At 43.4% G+C, this 19,850-nt stretch overlaps 2 protein-coding genes across 4 annotated transcripts; one reads left to right on the top strand and one right to left on the bottom strand.

Moving 5' to 3' along the window:
* Nucleotides 1-1,666: 1,666 nt before the first annotated feature.
* On the bottom strand, nucleotides 1,667-7,295 carry psmd13 (proteasome 26S subunit, non-ATPase 13). Its single transcript, XM_003452586.5, has 13 exons — nucleotides 7,088-7,295; nucleotides 5,715-5,793; nucleotides 5,066-5,100; nucleotides 4,919-4,974; nucleotides 4,796-4,839; nucleotides 4,612-4,698; nucleotides 3,560-3,731; nucleotides 3,396-3,475; nucleotides 3,190-3,315; nucleotides 2,772-2,834; nucleotides 2,589-2,669; nucleotides 2,314-2,430; nucleotides 1,667-1,948 (listed from the first exon to the last, which is right to left on the bottom strand). The coding sequence occupies exons 1-13, from the start codon at nucleotides 7,186-7,188 to the stop codon at nucleotides 1,853-1,855; spliced, it is 1,137 nt and encodes a 378-aa protein (XP_003452634.1). The 5' UTR covers nucleotides 7,189-7,295; the 3' UTR covers nucleotides 1,667-1,852.
* Nucleotides 7,207-15,455, top strand: sirt3 (sirtuin 3). 3 transcript variants are annotated; one of them, XM_005457371.4, is made up of 8 exons: nucleotides 7,207-7,728; nucleotides 7,816-7,867; nucleotides 9,632-9,799; nucleotides 9,904-10,136; nucleotides 10,231-10,331; nucleotides 11,641-11,802; nucleotides 12,352-12,561; nucleotides 15,227-15,455. In XM_005457371.4, the coding sequence occupies exons 1-8, from the start codon at nucleotides 7,635-7,637 to the stop codon at nucleotides 15,248-15,250; spliced, it is 1,044 nt and encodes a 347-aa protein (XP_005457428.1). In that variant the 5' UTR covers nucleotides 7,207-7,634; the 3' UTR covers nucleotides 15,251-15,455. The 3 variants fall into 3 exon arrangements, 2 of the variants coding, with proteins under 2 accessions (XP_005457428.1, XP_013131450.1); XR_003214962.1 differs by having other exon boundaries at nucleotides 7,481-7,728; nucleotides 12,417-12,561; XM_013275996.3 differs by lacking the exon at nucleotides 7,207-7,728 and having other exon boundaries at nucleotides 7,825-7,962.
* The last annotated feature ends 4,395 nt before the right edge of the window (nucleotides 15,456-19,850 follow it).

The raw sequence follows: 19,850 nt of genomic DNA, 5'->3' as shown, positions 1-19,850 counted from the left end.
ACCAGCAACTTTATGCACCTCAGCAGGTGTAGTCGAATTTAACTGTGCTAACAGCACCAGACTGAGATGCTGTTTCTGAGGAACTACTGGACTAAATGTTGTACACCAGATGAAATCCTACTGATTTATGCTGCATCCAGAAAGAATTAAGAGCACTAGACTCGATCCACCTGTTGTCATACAGTCTTACTCTAAAATTATTAAATTCAAAAGGTTTGCTTGAAATTCTTGCAAATTTATTACAAAAAAATATGAAAATACAACATTGAAGAAAAGAACAGTAACGGTCATTGGGACATTCAATACAGAATGTTTCAGAATGTTGTTTTTATTTTGAATCAAATGTGCAAGAATTTCAAGCAAACCTTTTGCTTCATCATTAGGGGGTATCGTGTGTGAACTGTGAGGTGAAAAATGAATTTAATAATTTTGGAAGAAGGCTGTAAGAGTATGTGGAACACGTGAGCATCGTGGATACTTTCTGAGAGCGTTTTCATCCTGTTGCTTTTCTTCTTATGCCTCTGTCAGGCTGCCACTTTTCATTTGACTTTCTAAAAACGTAATAATTGAATAAGTATCCTCCATCTACTGCCGTCATCAGCTCCATGTGTTCAGTGGCTGGTTTATACTGATACTGCTGCACATTACATTCCCAAAAACAAAATAAGACCTTGTTATGTAATATTTACTGTAATAATTATGGGATTGTTCTAATCTTGAGAAAACAAATTCATAATTACAAGATAATGAAGAGGAGAAGAATCAGAGTGCGCGATGAGAATAATGAGGTTTTAAAGGTTTCGTGGTCGTCACAGTACTGCAGTGATTGTAATCACGGTAGAAGTTGGTATATTCAATTTCACGCAGTTTTTTCCTTTCATGGTACGTTTTGTTACTTTTTTGGAAAATAAATAAAAATACAAGCTGTGTATAAAAGACCAAACATCCCCACTTGAGAAGTGAAACAAAAAAGTGACCTGTGAATATTTCCTGGTTTTATGCGTTTAGTCACATAGACTAGAACAACGAGGTCATTTCTTTATAACTTGACTCGTGAGTGGTAGTCAGAAAGGAGGATTACCCAGGTTAAGGTCACTGGATGACTTGTCAGTTATAAGCAAAATAGAAAAAAGGTCCCTGAAGTGTTATTTTATTTCAGTTCACACAAATGATTGATGCTGTATTTGAAAAATTACAATAAAATGTGAGCTTTCCATCCTGAAGCAGGTTTATATGAGACCATCTCGAGTGGCCTCTGTAGTGCACTTGGTTGAACTGCTGCCAATTTTCGTGCAACGTGATCAACATGAAATGAGAGTTCACAAGATACGATTAATCCTCGACTGCTGGCTTTGTCGTCAGTCATCATCCTACTGTAGTGATCATACTGTGTGTATGCCGCCTCCACCTCAACAGGTGGGCCAGTCTCAACTAAATCTTCCACAAAGATTGTCTGTTTCTCTCTCTCTCTCTCACACACACACATTACCAACAACTATATTTTTAAAGAAATGATTATAAATTAAATTCTTTGGATTTTGATCCCCTGTGAATGTGATGAAGAATTTGAAAGAGTACTGCAGGCAAAAACTGCATATAGAGGTTCAGCTAATGTTACTGATGTTTCAACTTTCTATACATGGATATAGATAATTAGAAAGATGGATGTGATTTTATAAAGACTTTATTGGAAGTTTTTGCTGAGTCCAGTACATATGGTATTCCAACCAAACGTATTTTCTTGTAAAATACTACAGTGTAATTTACAGACTGTTAATAAATGGTGACAGTAACAAAATAAAACAAAACAGATGTGTGAAGCCTTCCTGTGAGGACTCGGGGTCAGTCCTGCTCAGGTGAGGATGTCGTGGGCCTGCTGCTCCACCAGCATGGCCATGTTCTTCACGTCGCCGCACCAGAAGTCCAGACGCTCCTTCATCCCTTTGATCTGAAGCAGCGACCAACAGGAGAGAGTCAGCCAACAGGTACAGTGATCATAACTACTGTAGACATTTCAGGTCCTCTTCCCAGTACTGGGTGACCTGCTGTACAGGGTTTGATATTTCTATTTTTAAAGGAGAACAAAAATGAATGCAGATAAATAAACTGCTTGGGTCAGCTTGTCGGGGAGGTTGCAGATTGCCCTCTGGTGGATAAGCTTTGTAACATCGACAGTCATAATATGGTTGAAGGGTGTTTCTTGTCTGTCTTCTTTATTTTTGAACTTTTCACCTATCAGCTGTTATAAATGCTCATACCCACATGAGTACCAAAAAGACAACATCAGTAAAAGCTGGTATCACTGTGACCAACCTGCTGCAGGTCCAGCACTCTGGGCTGCACCCAGGTCATCTGCACCTTCTGGTCCACCTCGTCAATGTTCCCTTTGATCAGGCCCACAGACAGAGCCTTCATCACAAGCAGCTCAACCTACAAACAGACCAATACAACCATCAGCCTACACGAGGATCAGCTGTATGTGACCAGCATTAGGACAAACAACATTATCTCGAGTTATCAAAGGTGAGCATTAATTTTATTATCACAGAGTTACACCCTGATTAAATACACGTGCTGACCGCACTGACCTCATTAACGGCGATTTTGGCACTCTGAGCGATTTCAGTGAAGGTCAGCTGTCTGTGATTCGCAGGACGAGTGAATGTCATCTGGAAGGGAATGAGAAGATGCTTCACACGCCGCAGTTTATTGTGGCCAAACTGACGTCGTTACACATCAGTGTTTACAACGAAACTGGCAAACCATCTCACCTCCATGACGCAGAGCAGCTGAATCTTCTGCATCAGTTTACCTTCTTGTGACGCGAGGTCGGGCTGTGATCAGCAGAGAAAACAGTGAGTTGTCCCACACATACACGTGAATACTTTTAATCCAGAGATGATCTGGCACAAAGATTTTTCAACAAACTGCAGTCAACACTGGGAGAGGACAGGCAGAGGTCTTAAAAACAAGCACTCAGCACCTAAAACTGAAAAATTCAAACTTTATTTACAGAGGTCTTATTCATGTTCGCCCGAGGTTACCGTTACTTATTTGTGACTTTTAAACAAGGTTATTGATTATTTCCTGCACCTGCAGAAACTCCAGTTCATGTGTCAGAATAAATTCAGCTGTTATAGATGACAAATCATCATTACACACATCTCAGGTATTAAAATGAGTCCCCACCTGTTGGCCCCAGGCAGACTTTAAGCTCTGAAATTTCTCCACATTGCCTGCATTGAAGGCATACAGCGTGTCAATGAGCCACTGCTTGTCTGTGTTCCTCAGGGACTCCAGCACAGGATGCATCAGCTGCACAGAGAAACCACACAAGTAATCAGCACACGCAGGTCGAGCTACACAACCTGTGACTAACAGAGTTCAAATCCCACCAGCTCTCCAAAGTTGTAAACTCCCTCTCCTAAGAGTCCAGCCAGGCCGAGCGTGAACGCCCTCTCCTGCCTCTCTGTTTCTGTGAACAATTACAAAATGAACTGAATACGAGTGACTTGCTGTGTTCTGACTGACACGCAGCTTAATTCATGCTGTTGTTTACCTGGAAAGCATCTGATGTCCACACAGCCCAGGTAGCGCAAGGCGTCCTTATAGTAGGCAGCGTGGTCTCCAACGAGGCGATAGTATTTACTGGAGAGGTCATAAAAGCGGCCGTGGACTGACGTCACTCCAGGCAAGTTATTCAACGTTTCCTCAATTTCTTCAATTTCTTTCTACAAGTGAAAAAAAGGGAAGGCGATAGGTGGATGGATCACTGCTTTTAAACCAACCTGAAGCTGTTACACCTCGGGGGTTTTCTCCTCTCCACACACACTTTATTTACAGACTTAGATCAGGTTAACACCCCGTTTTACCACAGACTGTATAAAAAAGATGGAAGGTGATGTGAAAGTGCCCCACGCCTGTGTTCTTCTTAATGGCCACAGAGGCAGCAGCTCCTCCGGCTGCAAAGTGAAGCTGGGTTGTAAACACATCCTGCTTCTGACTTTTTTTTAAGATTTTCATTTGAGTCCTGTTGTTTCTCTCACAGTGACAGTCAGAAAACAGCTGCAGCACTGTGGAAGCTTTCAGCTTCTTTTTGTCCATCGGTGAGAGACCACCACCCAACATGGGTGGAGCCCATTCAGCTCTAACTGGAGCATTTAAGCGAACTCAATTGGAATACATAACCTTATCAATCTTATCTCAACTGACTGTCTTTGAAATACAGATTTCACTGATTCCCTCTTCTCCAAACGCTTGGGTGTAAGGGTGTGCTCTCATCCTAATTTTGGAGTTTGTGAACGGTGATGTCTGTGAGGAAGGAGGTGGAGATGTCACATTTTTGTACGATAAGTGCAAAGATTCGAGGAAGAGAAAATGTCAGGTGTGCATGAGTGTGGCAGCAAGAAAACGATGACTTAACACCTACGAGTTATTTCAAGGATATCTACACCCAAGTGGCATTTGGACTGCACTTGTGGGTTTAACAGCTGCTGGTTTTTCTCACGCTAACAGGCAGAAACAACACGTGAACATTACAGGCATTTGGAAATTCTCTGTCGCATGCTATATCAGAGCAAGGTGTCGGCAGACTTGAGCTCAGAGTTTTACCTTTGTGGCAGGAACGTCGTTGATCTCAAGTCTAAGATTGCCGATGGCGGTCTTGCAGAGAATCACTGCTTCCTCGCTGCTTTTCACCTGAACCAGGTGGAGACGCGCAGACGTTTGGTCAAAAGTGCACTTTACAGAATGTAACTTCAAAACAACCTGTCATGCTGGTGTCTGGTCAGCTTACCTTTTCCCTGGTCTTTTCAAGAAAAACGATGGCATCTTTTTGATCTAGACACAAACAACATTGGATTTTAATGCAGAAAAAATGAATTAAAAAAAGAAAGAAAATATTCCCATTTCTCCGTACCTGACATCTGTCTGGCAACAAACAGTAAAATCTCCACCAGCGACAATGGATTGATTCTGATAAAGGAACAAAAACAGTAAATTAACAGGTAAAAAACAGTAAATACTTGTAGGTGCTCTGTTTAGGACAAGTGGACAAACAACTCACCTGTGTTCAAAGTCACTGATGAAATTTTCATAAAGCTGGAAGAGCAATAAGAAAAAGATTGGCTTAATTAGAGAAGGGCTTAAATCAAGAGTCCGTATAAACTATGAATCATGCAAAGCTAGAGTCCAGTAATAAAAACAAGAAGCTGTGAATGAGCAAACAGGTAAAGTATGTAAAGATGAGAACCCCCTCATGTTCAACGCTGCAACGTTTTCAGGGTGAAGCAGTTCAAATGGACAGAGGTCAGCTTGTATTAGCAGTAATTCAGATGTGTTATAGCTAAAAATGATCTCCAAACGTAAAACAAGTTTGAAGTGAAAGTACAAACAAGTACTGCAAATAATATACGTTCTGATGTGAACATGGGGCGTTAAAAACAGACTATCCTCTAGTCTGCAGCACAGTTTTGAAAAGGAGGGCAGAGGAACAGACTGGCATTGGGTGGCCAGCGCTGGCCCTGCTACCGAACAACCACAGCAGTGCGTCTCAGTGGGACTATCCAGTGCTGTGAAGCTGCAGTGCAAACACATAATAAATCACCACAGTCTGGTGCAGCTAAAACAACCTGGATTAGTGGAAAAACCCCAAGATCTGGTCCAATGAGGCACACAGGCCTGTGATGCCATCAGCTTGAACTCGTTACAGTTACCTGTATAATACCATCGCCTGTTTTGAAGCAGGGATCTCTGACAAAGACCATCAGCTTCAGAGTCAACTGATGCCACAATCTAAGGGCAGAACAAAGAAAACAGTTAGTCAAATCAGTCACAGTTCATTTTAATTCATGATATCAGCCAAAAACGACATCAAAATATGAGAAGAGTCCAATGAAGAGCCGAGAGACTTTATTCACCAAAAATCCCATCTACACACAACTCCAACGCCCCCATAGAGTAGTACTCATTCTATGGACTTCTATAGACCAACAGGGCCAAACAGATTGAGCACTACCTGAATATACACAGAATCCTTTGGAAACGAGGAAACAAGCTTTATTGGTCACATACACAATCATACAGAGTACAACATGCAGTGAAATGTGTCTGAGCTGCAGACATAGCCGTGCCATTCCAGGGCTTGGTATTTGGCGGGGCGCGGCAGGGGGGTAGCCAGGACCCTTACTGGATACTGGGAGGGAATGGAACTTGCAACTTCCGCTCCAAAGGTGTGGGGTCTTGATAGCCATACAGGAACAGAAAGCAATTATCATTCCTGAGAACAGTCGTCCAATGGGATGACATGCATATCTGTGCCAACGAAGGTCACCACGTGTTACTTCGATGCACTTGACTGCTGGTGTTTTAATGGTGACGGTTTAACACTACAGTCTATGCCACAGTGTCAGAGGCCACAGTTCTCAAAGCGTCCCCCTAACAGATCCACCAGATTCCCTTAAGGTTTCTTCTTAGTTTGTCTCCCCCTTTATAACATTACAAATCAGAACTTTCAGTTAGCCTGTGAACTTCAATTACAGACCATTGTCGGTTTATAAGGGTTAAAAAAGGGAAAATTGGCCACTGCATAGCTAAAAGGGCCGTCTTTAATTATTCGCTTTGTTTGAGCACTGTCAAAATACCAAATGCATGTAGAGTCAACTGACACAATAAGGAAAAACAAATCCTGATATCATGGAGGCGAGAAATTAAATGTTTGTTTCGCCATTATTGCTTGTCAAACTGATTAAAAGATTAATAGACTGTTTGAACAGTTACAGGTTGTTTTCTTGTTTTACGGTTAATTGACATTGTTAGTAGGGATGCACAGTAACAGCTACAAAAACCTTTGACAAATAGACTTCCGCTGCCCTAAATATTAGTGCTAAACTCAATTAGTGTTTAGAAAACAATATCATTTTGCTCCGAATTTAAAGCTTAAGCTTACTGCCAACGTGAGCTAAAGCTATGCTACAACAGCTAACCTCAGCTCCTTGCATGACTCAGCTTGCATTTCCAATGAATGGGCTAGCTAATGTAAGCTAGGCTAGCGCTAGCGGCTAGCTACCACTTCTTACGACTTTTGTACCTTTTGTTGTAGAAATCCTCCAGCGCGTGCCACTCCGACGCCAACTCCGGCGTGGGGCTGTTACTCTGCTGCTGCTTGAGGTACCCAGTAACATCTTTCATGATAGCGACAAAATATAGTTTAATCTATACTAATACGTGTTGTTGAATTTTTAGCTAATGTCAAGCAGCCTGTCGTGTTGTGGTAATGAGACAGCGCCGCTGCTGCCAGGCGCAAAGAATTATGGGAAATGAAGGAGGTGTTTTGTTTGTTTGTTTTTTTATTGCTAGCTAAGATTTTCTGTAACTTAAGTTGTTTTGGTGCAGTCAGTCGCCTTATGTTTAATGCTATGGGATATATTTTTAATAAGCAAACGACAGATAAATTATAAAGGGCAAGTTTATAAAGGGCAACTGTTAAAAAGGAGGTCATAGGACACATTTCTGCAGGCAGTCATTCTATATAGCTAGTTTCAAAGGAGCTTAAATCGGCTTGTGTAAAAAGGTGACAGCAAGAGCCATGCAGTGAAAGTGTGCGTGAAGTTCATTTTGAATCCTCCAGCTTCGCTATGGCTTCTTCTGTTAGCTGCTCGTTGTTATTGTCACCTGCCAGACTCTGTCGAAGTCTGCGGTCAAGAGCAAGCTGGACGCTCTCCGCTAAAGGTTAGTGCACAGAGAGAGCTCAAATGATCATGCAACACAAACTGCACGTATGACCGATTATATTTGACACAAGTATTGTTTTTCTAGGCTTCGATCAAAGGAGCTCGTTTCCAAGTGAAGGTGCAGCAGTTCTGTCCAGGTACCTGCATGGATACAAAAAACATGACAGCGGAATCCAGGTGATGCGATATCGGCATCACCTGGCTGTCAGCGCTGCATGTAGCGGTATTTTTTGTGAGTCTAATGAACATTATAAGTATAGGGATGCTGTGTGATGTCCTATTATGAGTTACTCTGATTCTCGTTCCTAATGTTGGATCAGTGGGAACATCAGTGTATCTTCTGTCCCTGTGTCGAAGTGTCTCTGGGAATGATTCTGAACTCCGAGTTGCCCCTGGTGTATCCATCGGAGGGTGTGTCGATGACAAATTAAAAGTGCTTGTGTATAGTGATGACAGTACCTCCTGTATGGAGAAACAACTTGCATACATTGCTCAGGTGTGATTTTCTTCCATACACTCTTCAAATGTCTGAAGGTTCCATGGGCCCTCTGCCCTTTAGTTCTTTCCATAGATGTTCATTTGGTCATGATTGGCTGGGCTATTTGAGACACTTTATTTTCTTTCTCTGAAACTCCCAAACACAAACTAAACAACGTAGTGTATGCTGTGCAGTGCAGCGAGGCATGCTCAGACCTCTACACTGGAGAGACCAAACAGACACTTCATAAAGGTTCACATTTTGGACAGAGAAGACAGAGAGAGGTAGTTTGAAAGAGAAGTCAAAGAAACCATCCTTGAACAGAGGGCGGGGCTTATGACAACAACAGTCTGCCACCTATAATCCAGTTTTGAGAGCCCTTCCCAGGTGCCTTAACAGTGTCACATCTTGTGTCAGTTCATCTCAGTAGGTCACACGATGGGTCAAGGTCCCACAATGGTTTCCCCCGAAGCGTCAGCTGATAATGCCCCACGCCCTTTCTTCGCACCTTGGCTCATGTGATGAGGCCCTTGATCAACACTGGGTCAACAACCCTCTTAAGGGATGACTCCACCTAGGGCTTAAATACTTGGGACTCTCCACGATTTACTGTTAGAACTGAAGAAGCTTCTCTGATGAGAGGTGAAACACCTTCAGGAAACTTAAAGAACTCCAGTCGCTTTTCTTTCCAAGCTCCTTAGACCCCAACAGTGCTCACTGGAACTTTCAGTAGTTTAGAAACTCTTCTGTACCCAGTGCCATCAGTATGCTTTGCAACAACAAAGCTGCAACAGTCTTGAGAGAGCTGCTTGGTTTTATCCCTCATCAGATGTTTATTGTGTGATACTTTGGTAATGAGACACCTTTTTATATGACACCAACTGGGACTGAAGCAGCTGATATTATTTGCACTTTCTAACTGACAGAGTTCAGCTGCTGTCATGACTTCATGTGTTTAGTACTTTTTCCCTGTCTTATTATTATTACACATAACTTAATTTATGGACATCTATGCTTTGATTTCTTTGCATGTGTGGATGAGTTGTTACCAACATCCGACTTTCATGTCAATAGCACTGTGACAGGAGTGACGGACCTGACCACACGTTTCACTTTCCAGCACACTTCTGTATTCGGTTGCTGCTTTCCGAATCCCCAGCTGCAGCTTTTCAGCTGCCAGCCACACATACACAAGAACAGCCTCACGACCCAGTTCATACTTTCTAAGCAGGCGCGTCGGTCTCCCTGCAGCTGCGCCACAAACCACGCCCACCACAAGCACCTTTAGAAATACATTTACTTAGAAAATTGGTGACATGTTCAATACTTACTAAACCTGCTGTATGTGAAGCACAAAGTGTTTTGAGTGCTCAAATTGAGTAAAAGGGTGCTATGTAAGCACCAGCCGTTTACTTTTTCCCAGACATGCACGATCTCTCTGCCGAGGGTTTTTCTCATACGGTGGAAGTTCGTCAGCTAAGCAGCAGACCCTGGAGGATATCGCAAAGAGCATACGGGAGCAACAGTTCAACAGGGTCGTGGTGATGGCGGGAGCTGGGATCAGCACTCCCAGTGGCATCCCAGATTTCAGGTAATATGGCTAGCTGTGGTTTCCTGCCCTGGCGTCTACCCATATCAGTAAAGACAAGGTGTATTCTGGTCTCGATCAACAGTTTCATTTGGATTCATTTGCAGGTCTCCAGGCAGTGGTCTCTATGACAACCTGCAGCAGTATGACCTGCCTTACGCCGAGGCCATATTTGAGATTAGCTTTTTCCACCATAACCCAAATCCCTTCTTCGCCCTGGCCAAAGAGCTGTATCCAGGAAACTACCGCCCCAACCTGACACACCACTTTGTATATCTGCTTCACAAGAAGGGTCAGCTGCTCCGGATGTACACACAGAACATTGATGGCCTGGAAAGACGTACGAAGTTTAGTTGTTTGAAATAACCGTGCATCACAGAGACGGTGACAATGAACTTGATGTGCTTGTTTTCTGTGTTTATGCCTCTTTCTAGTAGCAGGGATTCCTCCTGAGATGCTGGTGGAGGCCCACGGCACGTTTGCCACTGCCACCTGCACCGCTTGCTTGAGGAAATATGAGGGCAAGGACCTCAGAGTGAGTCAGAACGCACTATTGCATAAAAATGATTCAGAATTTGATTTTCTGGGAGTGTTTTTTTTTTTGGAAAAGTTGGATATTTGGGATGTGATGAACAGTGCTACTCATACTGGTGACACATTTCCTCTCAGGGCAGCTTGTGGCTGTAAATTTCATGTTGCTTTCATAGCTGAATTATTAGTTCCAACTTTGAAACTAGTACACCGACACTAGATAATGGAATTTAAAAATGCTAGAAAAACCTCAAAGTGTTTTTTAGGAAAACTCATGACAGTAGGGACGTGAGATTTTTAGAGGTGAATGGAATTTTTTCCCAGTAATCAGTGATGCCTTCAGAGGATTGAAAGTTACCTGTGCCATGTGAATTAATATAAATCAGGGTCAAAGTTTCCTCCGTGCTAAGGGCTCTACGTGCCTCACTGTATCGGGGATCGCAGACAAGCTTGAGTTTTGTTCTGTTTTGTTTTTTATCAAGTGTTGGTGTTGTGAAAAATGTCCTTGTTGTTTGTTTTGATTTAATTGATTTTTTGCTAAACAAGCAGGGAAGAAAGCAGCGCTTCCTAAGTTGAATAGAATAGAATAATCCTTTAATTGTCCCACAAGGGGAAATTTGGGTGTAACAGTAGCAAGAAAGTCACATATACAAACAAACAAGTACACAAGACACAGAACAGAAACATACACAATTTTTACATATTTACATCAAGGACAATTGTTACCAAAAACAGAGTACTGTACCATTATTAAATTAAATAAAATTAAATGAATATAAGAGGCAAACCCTGGTTATAGTGTGAATCAGCTGATAGTTGGCAGGATAATAAACCAGTGACCAGACTGAGATGTTGAGCAGCTGTTCAGCACATGATTAGGATATGTGTAGTGTTTGTTCCGTTCGGATTTTCAGAGTTTGCGTTGCTGTAAGACCCAAACTTCACGTCAACTGTGTGGATTTATGCTTTCTTCTGTTCCTCTGTAACAAGGATTTTGTTTGTTTGCCCTGCAAGTTTCAGATGAGCTGAATGCATTTGTGTTTTTTCTGTCAAGTAATAAAAACAGGCATCTGCTGTCTACAAGAAATATGTTTTTCCCTCAAACTTGTACAGGTGGACTTTTGAGTTCTCATAATTCATTCAAAGAATTTGCAAATAAGCAATTCTTTTTCTTTCTTTTTTTTAACTGTATTTTTCAGGTTGTATTTTCATTGAAATCTGGTGTATTTGTGTCATACTCTGATTAGTTTAAAACATTTAGGTGGGAAAAAAATCAGTTGTAGACAGTAATTTGACATTTTGTGTTTTGTTAGCCAGACGTGATGAGTGGGACGGTCCCCAAGTGTCCCACCTGTAAGGGCGTGGTAAAGCCCGACATCGTGTTTTTTGGTGAGGAGCTTCCACGGCACTTCTTCAAGTATATCACAGACTTCCCACTGGCAGACCTGCTGATCATCATGGGGACGTCACTGGAGGTGAGCTTCAAACTCAGGCAGGAAACACACTACCTGCACACAGTGAGGTCTGTAAGTGTTCAGATTTTAAATCAAACAATCGAAACGTGATTGTTCAGACTTTCATTCAAGGGTTTTAACAAAAACGCTGCATTATGAACAGAAGACCTGTTTAGGAGTCACAGCCATTTTCAGAGGCTCAAAAGTAACTGGACAAATTAAAATCAGTTTAAATGTAAGAATTGTTACAACACTTTGGTGAAAGTCATTAACTAACATGGATATAACAGCAAAATAACAAAAAATGCTTCTTTGTTCAAATACTTGATGCTATTTATAAAAAGAAGATGTGACGAAGTAAAGCTGGCGGGTGAAAAACAACGTGGCTCATCTTCTGTTTGAAATGTTTGGTTGGTAACTTTGTAGTATGATAAAGTAACCACAGTATAACCACTGCATGTCCATGGGACCATCTGTTACAGCTGCAACATGTACATGCAGTGTCACTGCATCATCTACGTTCTTGTTTGAGGGTTCATAAAGGGCTGCAGTTAACTCTTTGCTCTTTAGGTGGAGCCTTTTGCCAGTCTTGCTGGAGCCGTTCGCAGTTCTGTGCCCCGTCTTCTCATCAACAGGGACTTGGTGGGGCCGTTCACCTGGAGCCGCCGGCCTAATGACGTCGTGCAGCTGGGTGATGTGGTGAGCGGTGTGCAAGCTCTGGTTGATGCTCTTGGCTGGACTCGGGAACTCGACGCTCTGATGGCGGCCAGCACTGAGAAAGTGAGTGTGTCATTTAGGTTTTAGAAAATCACGTCAAAAATCGTCACATCCCGGCTGCCTTGGGCCTTTTGGATAGATTTCCTGGCTTCGTCCCAGTCCAAAGACATGCAGTTAGCCGGGTCAGGTTCATTGGTGATTCTAAATTGCCCACAGGTGTAAATGTGAGTGCGAATGGTTGTCTCTGTGTTTAAGCATGTGACAGACTCGCAGCCTATTGAGGGTATACCCTTCCTCTCGCCCTATGACATTATTTCCCCATGAGCCGCGGATATTCTCGTCACCACGCTGGGCGGGCGGGCGATGTGGGCACCCAAGTTTGTGAATGCAGTACCTCGAGAACAAAGCGACGTAGGAGTTTCAGATTGATACCATGGTGTCCCTGAAGGTTTTCAGTCATCCACGTCATCGTAGTCTAACGAGGTTAGAAAGAAGAGCGTCTGGGACTCTCCACCACCTCTCGGATGAAGGGTGAAACGTCTTCAAGCAACTTAAAGGAGTCCAGACGTTTTTCTTTCCAAGCTCCTTAGATTGATACCATGGGTGTATCTACTAAAAATTGCTGACCAGTTTGAATCTTAGTGACCTTAACTTAAAGGTCAAGGTCAGAGGTATGTGATAACTCGAAGGAAGTCACCTAGGATTTGAAATTCACGCCATAGGTGCATCCCCTAGGAGGCCTCGGGGGACCACTGCCAGTGTTTTTTACTGAGTTATGGTAAATGTTGTTATTTAGTACCTTTCTCTAACTGCTTTCTAATGCACTCATCCAGTCTCACACACATTCAGACAGCGCCTTTATCTATTTGTCATTCATATGTGACACAATGACTGCATTGGGACAACTCAGGCTTCAGTTTCTCGCCCATTGATACCATCAACGAAACCATCTGATTGGTAGATGACCTGCTCTGCCACGTGAGCAATAGTAAAACATTATATAACCAGAATATCTACTAAAGCGGACCAGATGTGGTCATTTATTACAAATGATTTGTCACTGAACTGTAGCAGAGGAGCTTTGAATGAGTCACATTTTTAAAAAGTCTTAATTTATCTCATATTGGACCTTTCATCCTTTCTTATGACATCTTTACCTTGATTGGCCGCCCCTGTTTCAAGTAGTCACAGGGTTTACTTGGACAACTTGGACAACTTGGACTACTGAAGTCTTGACCTTATTTAATAGATAAAGAATATACCTGTTCAACAGAATGCGAAAATAAATGAATAAATAAATTAAATAAAAGGAACACTTCAGAAACTCATCAAATCAAAAAGATGGTGCTGGATCTCCGCTTGGACTGGATAACGTATCAGGAAGCAGAGGATGAAAGGATGCCACGCTGCTTGATGGGTGGAAATAAAAAAGATCAATTATCAAATTTATCAACCTACAGAGGTAGTTTGATCATTTTAAAGACACTCTGAAAGTAAAATATGATGCGGCAGGCTAGCACGTTTTGACGAAATTTCTTTGCAGCAACTCAGAATGGTACTCAGTGGTTTGCCACATGCTTGTATGCAAGCCTGACAACATTGGTACATGTTCACATTGAGATGGGTCAGGATCTGGATCAGCTCATCGCTGAGCTCCTGGACAGTCTGAGGAGAAACCTGTCAGATTGGGATGGACTAAAACATCATGTCCCAGAGGTTCTACTGGGTTTAGGTCAGGCGAGCGTGGGGGACAGTCAGCATCAGTTCCTCCATCCAGATCTGCCTGCATACTCTCATACCATAAGAGGCTGGAGGAATCCAGGACCAACTGTACCAGCGTAGGGCCTGAGTGATGGTCCAAGGATTTCATCCAAATACCTAATAGCAGTCACGGTGCCGTCGCCTAGCCTGTAGAGGTCTGTGCGTCCCTCCAGTCCAGCAGCCATGCTGGATGATGATAATGTTCTCCACAGCTTCTCCAGACCTTTTCATGTCTGTCACATGTGCTCAGGGTTAATCTGCTCTCATTTGTGAAGACCACAGGGTGCCATTGGTGGAGCTGTTTTGATATTCAATGGATGAATCACACGCCATGGTGCTGGGCAGTGAGGACATGGTCCACTAGAAAATGTTGGGAAGATGACTTGGTCAGAGAAATCAAACCAGCGACCTGCTGGAGGTCCTTTTGTAGCTCTGGCAGTGCTCATCCTGTTCCTCCCTGCACAAAGGAGCAGATACCGGTTCTGCTAATGGGTTAAGGATCTTCTGTGGTCCTGTCCAGCTCTCCTGCAGTACCTGCCTGCATCCTAGAATCTCTTCACTGCTCTTGAGACTGGTGTGGGGAGACGCAGCAAACATTTTGGCAAAGACATGCATTGATGTGCCATCCTGGAGGACTACCTGTCCGATGTCTGTAGGGTCCAGGTATTGCACTGAGCTACCAGTAGCGACCCTGACCCTAGCCAAATGCAGGGGTTATAAAAACAGTCATAAAAGATGAGGAAGGAAAAAGTGTCAGTGGTGTCCACCTGTAAAACTATTCCTGTTTTGGGGGTTGTCTCATTGTTATCCCTCTAGTGCACCTGTTGTTAATTTTATTAACTCATTAACAACAGTCTCTGCTACTGAACTGATCACATCAATATCCCAGAAGTTTAACTGAGCACAGTATTGAGCACAAGTCTCACTGAAAACTTCACTAATCAAACTGTATGTACTTTCTCTGCAGAGTGCACCAAAAAAAGAAGAGTGACACAAGTTCACGACATCAAAAAACGAGGTTTGACTTTCCATCAAACACACAAACTGTAGGATCAAATCCAGAAGACTCGAGGTTTACCAGGATTTTAAAAATGGGATCAGTGGAAACTATCAGACTGGTAGATAAAGAATTTGTATAGTGGAAATGCTGTGTAATTAATGCTCAGTCAAATATGAATAAAATACTGTATAACAAAGTTTTGTGTGCAGTAGAATTCACTCTGCAGTAGCAATGTTCAGTACAGCACACAGTATTGTACAGGTACAGTACTCACTGGTACTTTATTAATATCTACTTTATTTTATTTGGAAATGCACAGTTGACAGACCCAAGCTATCCTGTTAATGTGCCAGCTTTATTTTCACCTGCTGTCTCAGGGAGGTTATTGGCATGAATAGAGCCTTTTTCATTGGAGAGTATGAATCCTGAATTCTCCTGCTCACCATCTTCAGCTCATGCTTAATGCTAGACTGTGTTAAATACTGAAACACTGATGTAAATCAGTAAGAACAGCTTATGAACATGGAGTAATACCAACAAAATGAAGGCTGTGTAGAATGTGAATTAAAGGGTAAAATAGGGATTATTCTTCACAGACGGATTAATCCACACTGAGTGGACGCATGTGTGCGTCGATGGTAATGAAGCAACAGTCATTGTACACAGTTGGAGCTCTTTGTCAGACAGCTCGTGGGTTCTGATACACTCATGATGTCAATGTTATGTTTGCTTTTTGGTAAGACTGCCAAAAACGGTTATTAAACAGCAGAGGGAGTAAGAGGGCAGCCTAGACTGTAACACACTCCTGTTTGAATCCTGCTAAGTGCTGTAAAGAATAATGGTAACTGCAGCTGAGACCACATTCAACTACTCTGTTTAAGATATAATTAAAAATGAAAAAAGAAAAAGTTTCTGATGGATATATGATGAGTGCAGTTTCTCCTTTTCTACAGTTTTATCTGCTCATCATTCCCCCGTATACACTTACTCATCGCTTGTACATATAGTTAAAATAAATTTGAATTTAATTTTCATGCAAACATCTGATGTTCCCAGATGTTTGCATGAGGAGTAAACAGGTTACGTGTGTGTGTGATCTGATGTGCATTTGTACAAACTCAAACTCCTTGCACAAACAAACAGGCAGAAGTTGCTCTAAAGAAGTGGTTCTCAAATGTTTGGGACACCTCATTTCAGAAACTGAAAAAAAGGACAATATTTTTATTAATCCTTATTCTGCTGTCACACTAATGAAGACAGTGGCTGGAGACCAGCGTGTGACCAGTGCTACTGTGACCGTGTGCAGTAAAATTGCTTTTTAAATGATTGGTTCGAGGACTGGGTCCAGCCAAGCTGCTTGTCTGTAACTGGCAAACTACTTACATTAAAAACGTAAAAGTTGACACAGAAATTGCAACACAAATAATGACGCAGTTGCAGCAGGATGGAGGTATAACTCCTCAGCCACCTTACTCTTATATTGGAATACCACCAGCCTGCAACCAGAGGAGTCGAGTCCCCTATTGCAAAGAGACACATCACAAACAAGTTGCACTCACTGACTCAGACTGATTGCACCATTTTAATAATCTGTCTGTGTTTATATATCTGAGAGTGATTGTAGTCAGTCCAGATTGTTTGAAGACAGATTGTCATCCTGTGCAATCACTCTCAATCACCCATACATTGATTTCTCAACTTCTGGGTAGTAGTTGGTCTCCACAAGTATTTGGTCACCACATCTTTTCACCACATGTGAAAAGATTCAATACAACCGCCACGTTTTCCTTGCTGCAAGGATGTTGCCGTCTACTTTTACTGCAGAGCAGGGGTAGGCAACTCCAGGCCTCGGGGGCTGGTGTCCTGCAGGTTTTAGATGTGTCCTTGATCCAACACAGCTGATTTAAATGGCTAAACGACCTCCTCAACATGTCCTGAAGTTCTCCAGAGGCCTGGTAATGAACTAATCATGTGATTCAGGTGTGTTGACCCAGGGTGAGATCTAAAACCTGCAGGACACCGGCCCTCGAGGCCTGGAGTTGCCCACCCCTGTTCTAGTGTGAGTCACCAACAAAACAGATTTGAATAAAATGTAGTATAATAACGTCAGCAAACAGTTGTTTAGTTTCACTAAAAATAAAACCATGCCATTCAACTTCAATTCATGGGATTCTGGGTCCTAATACTGGTGCCCACTCCACTGTTTCCAGTTGCACCTAGAAAGTAGATGGTGTGCAAGAAAATTCGTCTCTTTTTCTTTTTTAAAAAAAGGCCGTTTCAGGCGGTTTAGCTGCTCCTGGCGTTTGTATTGTGTGTCAAACTGAGTATCCACATGAAATGCTTCAGGGTTCTACTGTAAAAATTAAAACTGAAACACCTTGGCAGCTTTCGTCATCTCCAGGATGACCTCTGTCAGCATCCAGTTCCCTGTACTAAAACCCAGTCTGTGTTGGTAATAAAATGCACCCAGTGCTGTCATTCAAAGGCTTCTGAACGTGACACATTAAGTCGAGAGGTTGTCTCTCACTGCTATCGCTGTAATAAATGCAGCATTGTTGTGTACATTTGGGAGAATTGCAAAGAAATCTTACAGAACAGCTCCAGTAACATCATAATTTGTTGTTGTACAGCTTTTATTTACTCTTTAATTGACAGTTTTTAGAGGAGAGAAAACTGAGTTAACCTTGCTGAGCTCTTCATAATATGCAGTGAGTTGGGCTTTGTATTTGTGCAGAACAAATTTGATCAAATTCAGCTTTAGCTTTTTAAATCCAGCTCTCACACCTCACTCCAATTTTCACCTTCCGTTTCTCCTCAACCTTGGAAGAAATGTGTTTTATGGTGCTGCTGACATCTGTGTAACAAGAAATAGAGCATGATATCATCTGCTGCAAGGCTGTAATGTTTCCCTCCTTTCATTTTAGTCTGTGTGCTTCTTAAAGCAACTTAAGTACGCAAGTCAAATCCATTGCAGGTGTCATTATGCCCCAGATTCATAGGAATGCCACTGCATTTAATAACCACACTCTTTTTTCTTTTCTAGTTGTGGTTTCAAAAATAGAATAGAATAGCCCTTATTGACATTGTACATGTACCATGAAATTATGGGGTCTTGGTTGAATGGTTTTACAGTGGGGTCAAAAGAGTAATTTTTTAAAAGTTTGTTCAGAAATATCACAACAACAATTTTATAGACTAGTAAAATAATCTTTTGCAAACAATTGTAGTCCTTAGCGGATGAGTCCAACCAACCTTGGTGTGTCACGATCGGGGGAAACACGCGAATTAAACACAGTAATTCGGCGTGCCCGTGTGGCGTGCTGGTTAGACCCAAAGGCTAGCGGTGGGTTGGGACAGGCACGCAGTTACTCTAGTAACAATCGGTGCACGAAACACAGCTTCGGAACCGACGTTACAGGCGAAGCGCGAACGGAGCCGGGATAAGGAAATGAGTTAAGAGAGATAACACTCACAGTCACTAAAGCAGGCGGAGACTGACGTTGGCAGGGATTCGGAGCTCCTGACATGAAGAGAACGATGTCTGAGTGGAGAACAGGTGGGTGGTGTCTCTCTTTTAAACCCGACCGTGTGGTCAGCTGACCACTACCTGACAGCCCCCCCCCCCCGAAGACCAGCACCTGACGGTCCAGGACGGCTGCGGTGGAAATCCGAGATGAGGGAGGGATCCAAGATGAAGCGGGACGGCAGCCTGGAGCGCTCCTCAGGACCATAACCAGCCCAGTCCACCAAATACTGGACCCCCCGACCCCAGCGACGGGAGCCCAAGATCCGCCGGACAGTGTAGACAGGATCCCCATCGACGAACCTGGGCGGGGGCGGGGCCAGGGAGGGAGGCGCCAGCGGGGAAATGACGTGCCGCTTAAGCTGTGAGACGTGGAAAACAGGATGGACCTTCATGGCGGATGGAAGCCGGAGACAATAAGCAACGGGGTTGAGCCTGGCAGTGATCTCGTACGGGCCAATGAACCTGGGAGTGAGCTTCCTGGACTCGGTACGGAGCCTCAGGTGCCTCGTGGAGAGCCAGACACGATTCCCCGGCTGAAAAGGATGACCCGGACGGTGGCGGCAACAATGTTGCTTGGTGTACAGAGCATTGGATCGGGAAATGGCAACCTGAGCCTTGATCCAGGCCAGACGACAGCGGCGGACCATTCGTTAAGCAGCAGGCACCTCAACCTCCACCTCTTGATGGTCAAAGATAGGGGGATGGAAACCATGACAGACTTCAAAGGGCGAGAGACCGGTGGCCGAAGAGACGTGACGGTTATGAGACAGCTCAGCCTACAGCAGTTAACGAGGCCAAAGCGATGGTTGGGCGGAGACGAAGCACCTCAAAAAGCGCCCCAGCTGTTGATTGGTCCGTTCGACCTGCCCGTTGGTCTGAGGGTGGTAGCCGGACGAGAGGCTGGGAGAGGCTCCAATCAGTCGGCAAAAGGCTTTCCAGAACCTGGCAGTGAACTGGGGCCCCCTGTCGGAGACGATGTCCTTGGGGAACCCATGAAGCCGGACGACATGTTCCAAGAAGAGCTCGGCCGTCCGCCTAGCAGAAGGGAGGCCAGCCAGTGCGACC

The sequence above is a fragment of the Oreochromis niloticus genome, linkage group LG1, assembly GCF_001858045.2.
Source record: "Oreochromis niloticus isolate F11D_XX linkage group LG1, O_niloticus_UMD_NMBU, whole genome shotgun sequence".
NCBI classification, from domain to species: domain Eukaryota; kingdom Metazoa; phylum Chordata; class Actinopteri; order Cichliformes; family Cichlidae; genus Oreochromis; species Oreochromis niloticus.
This window is presented reverse-complemented; position numbering and strand designations above follow the sequence as displayed.

Bases quoted from the DNA above. Each gene is read 5' to 3' on its own strand.
- psmd13 (XM_003452586.5), bottom strand. From the start codon at position 7,188: ATGAAAGATGTTACTGGGTACCTCAAGCAGCAGCAGAGTAACAGCCCC. The intron at 2,431-2,588 runs GTCAGTGCGGTC...GTCTGTTTGTAG, and splicing joins CCAAAATCGCCGTTAATGAG to GTTGAGCTGCTTGTGATGAA. The intron at 1,949-2,313 runs GTTGGTCACAGT...TCGCTGCTTCAG, and splicing joins GAGTGCTGGACCTGCAGCAG to ATCAAAGGGATGAAGGAGCG.
- sirt3 (XM_005457371.4), top strand. From the start codon at position 7,635: ATGGCTTCTTCTGTTAGCTGCTCGTTGTTATTGTCACCTGCCAGACTC. The intron at 10,137-10,230 runs GTACGAAGTTTA...GCCTCTTTCTAG, and splicing joins CATTGATGGCCTGGAAAGAC to TAGCAGGGATTCCTCCTGAG. The intron at 12,562-15,226 runs GTGAGTGTGTCA...CTTTCTCTGCAG, and splicing joins TGGCGGCCAGCACTGAGAAA to AGTGCACCAAAAAAAGAAGA.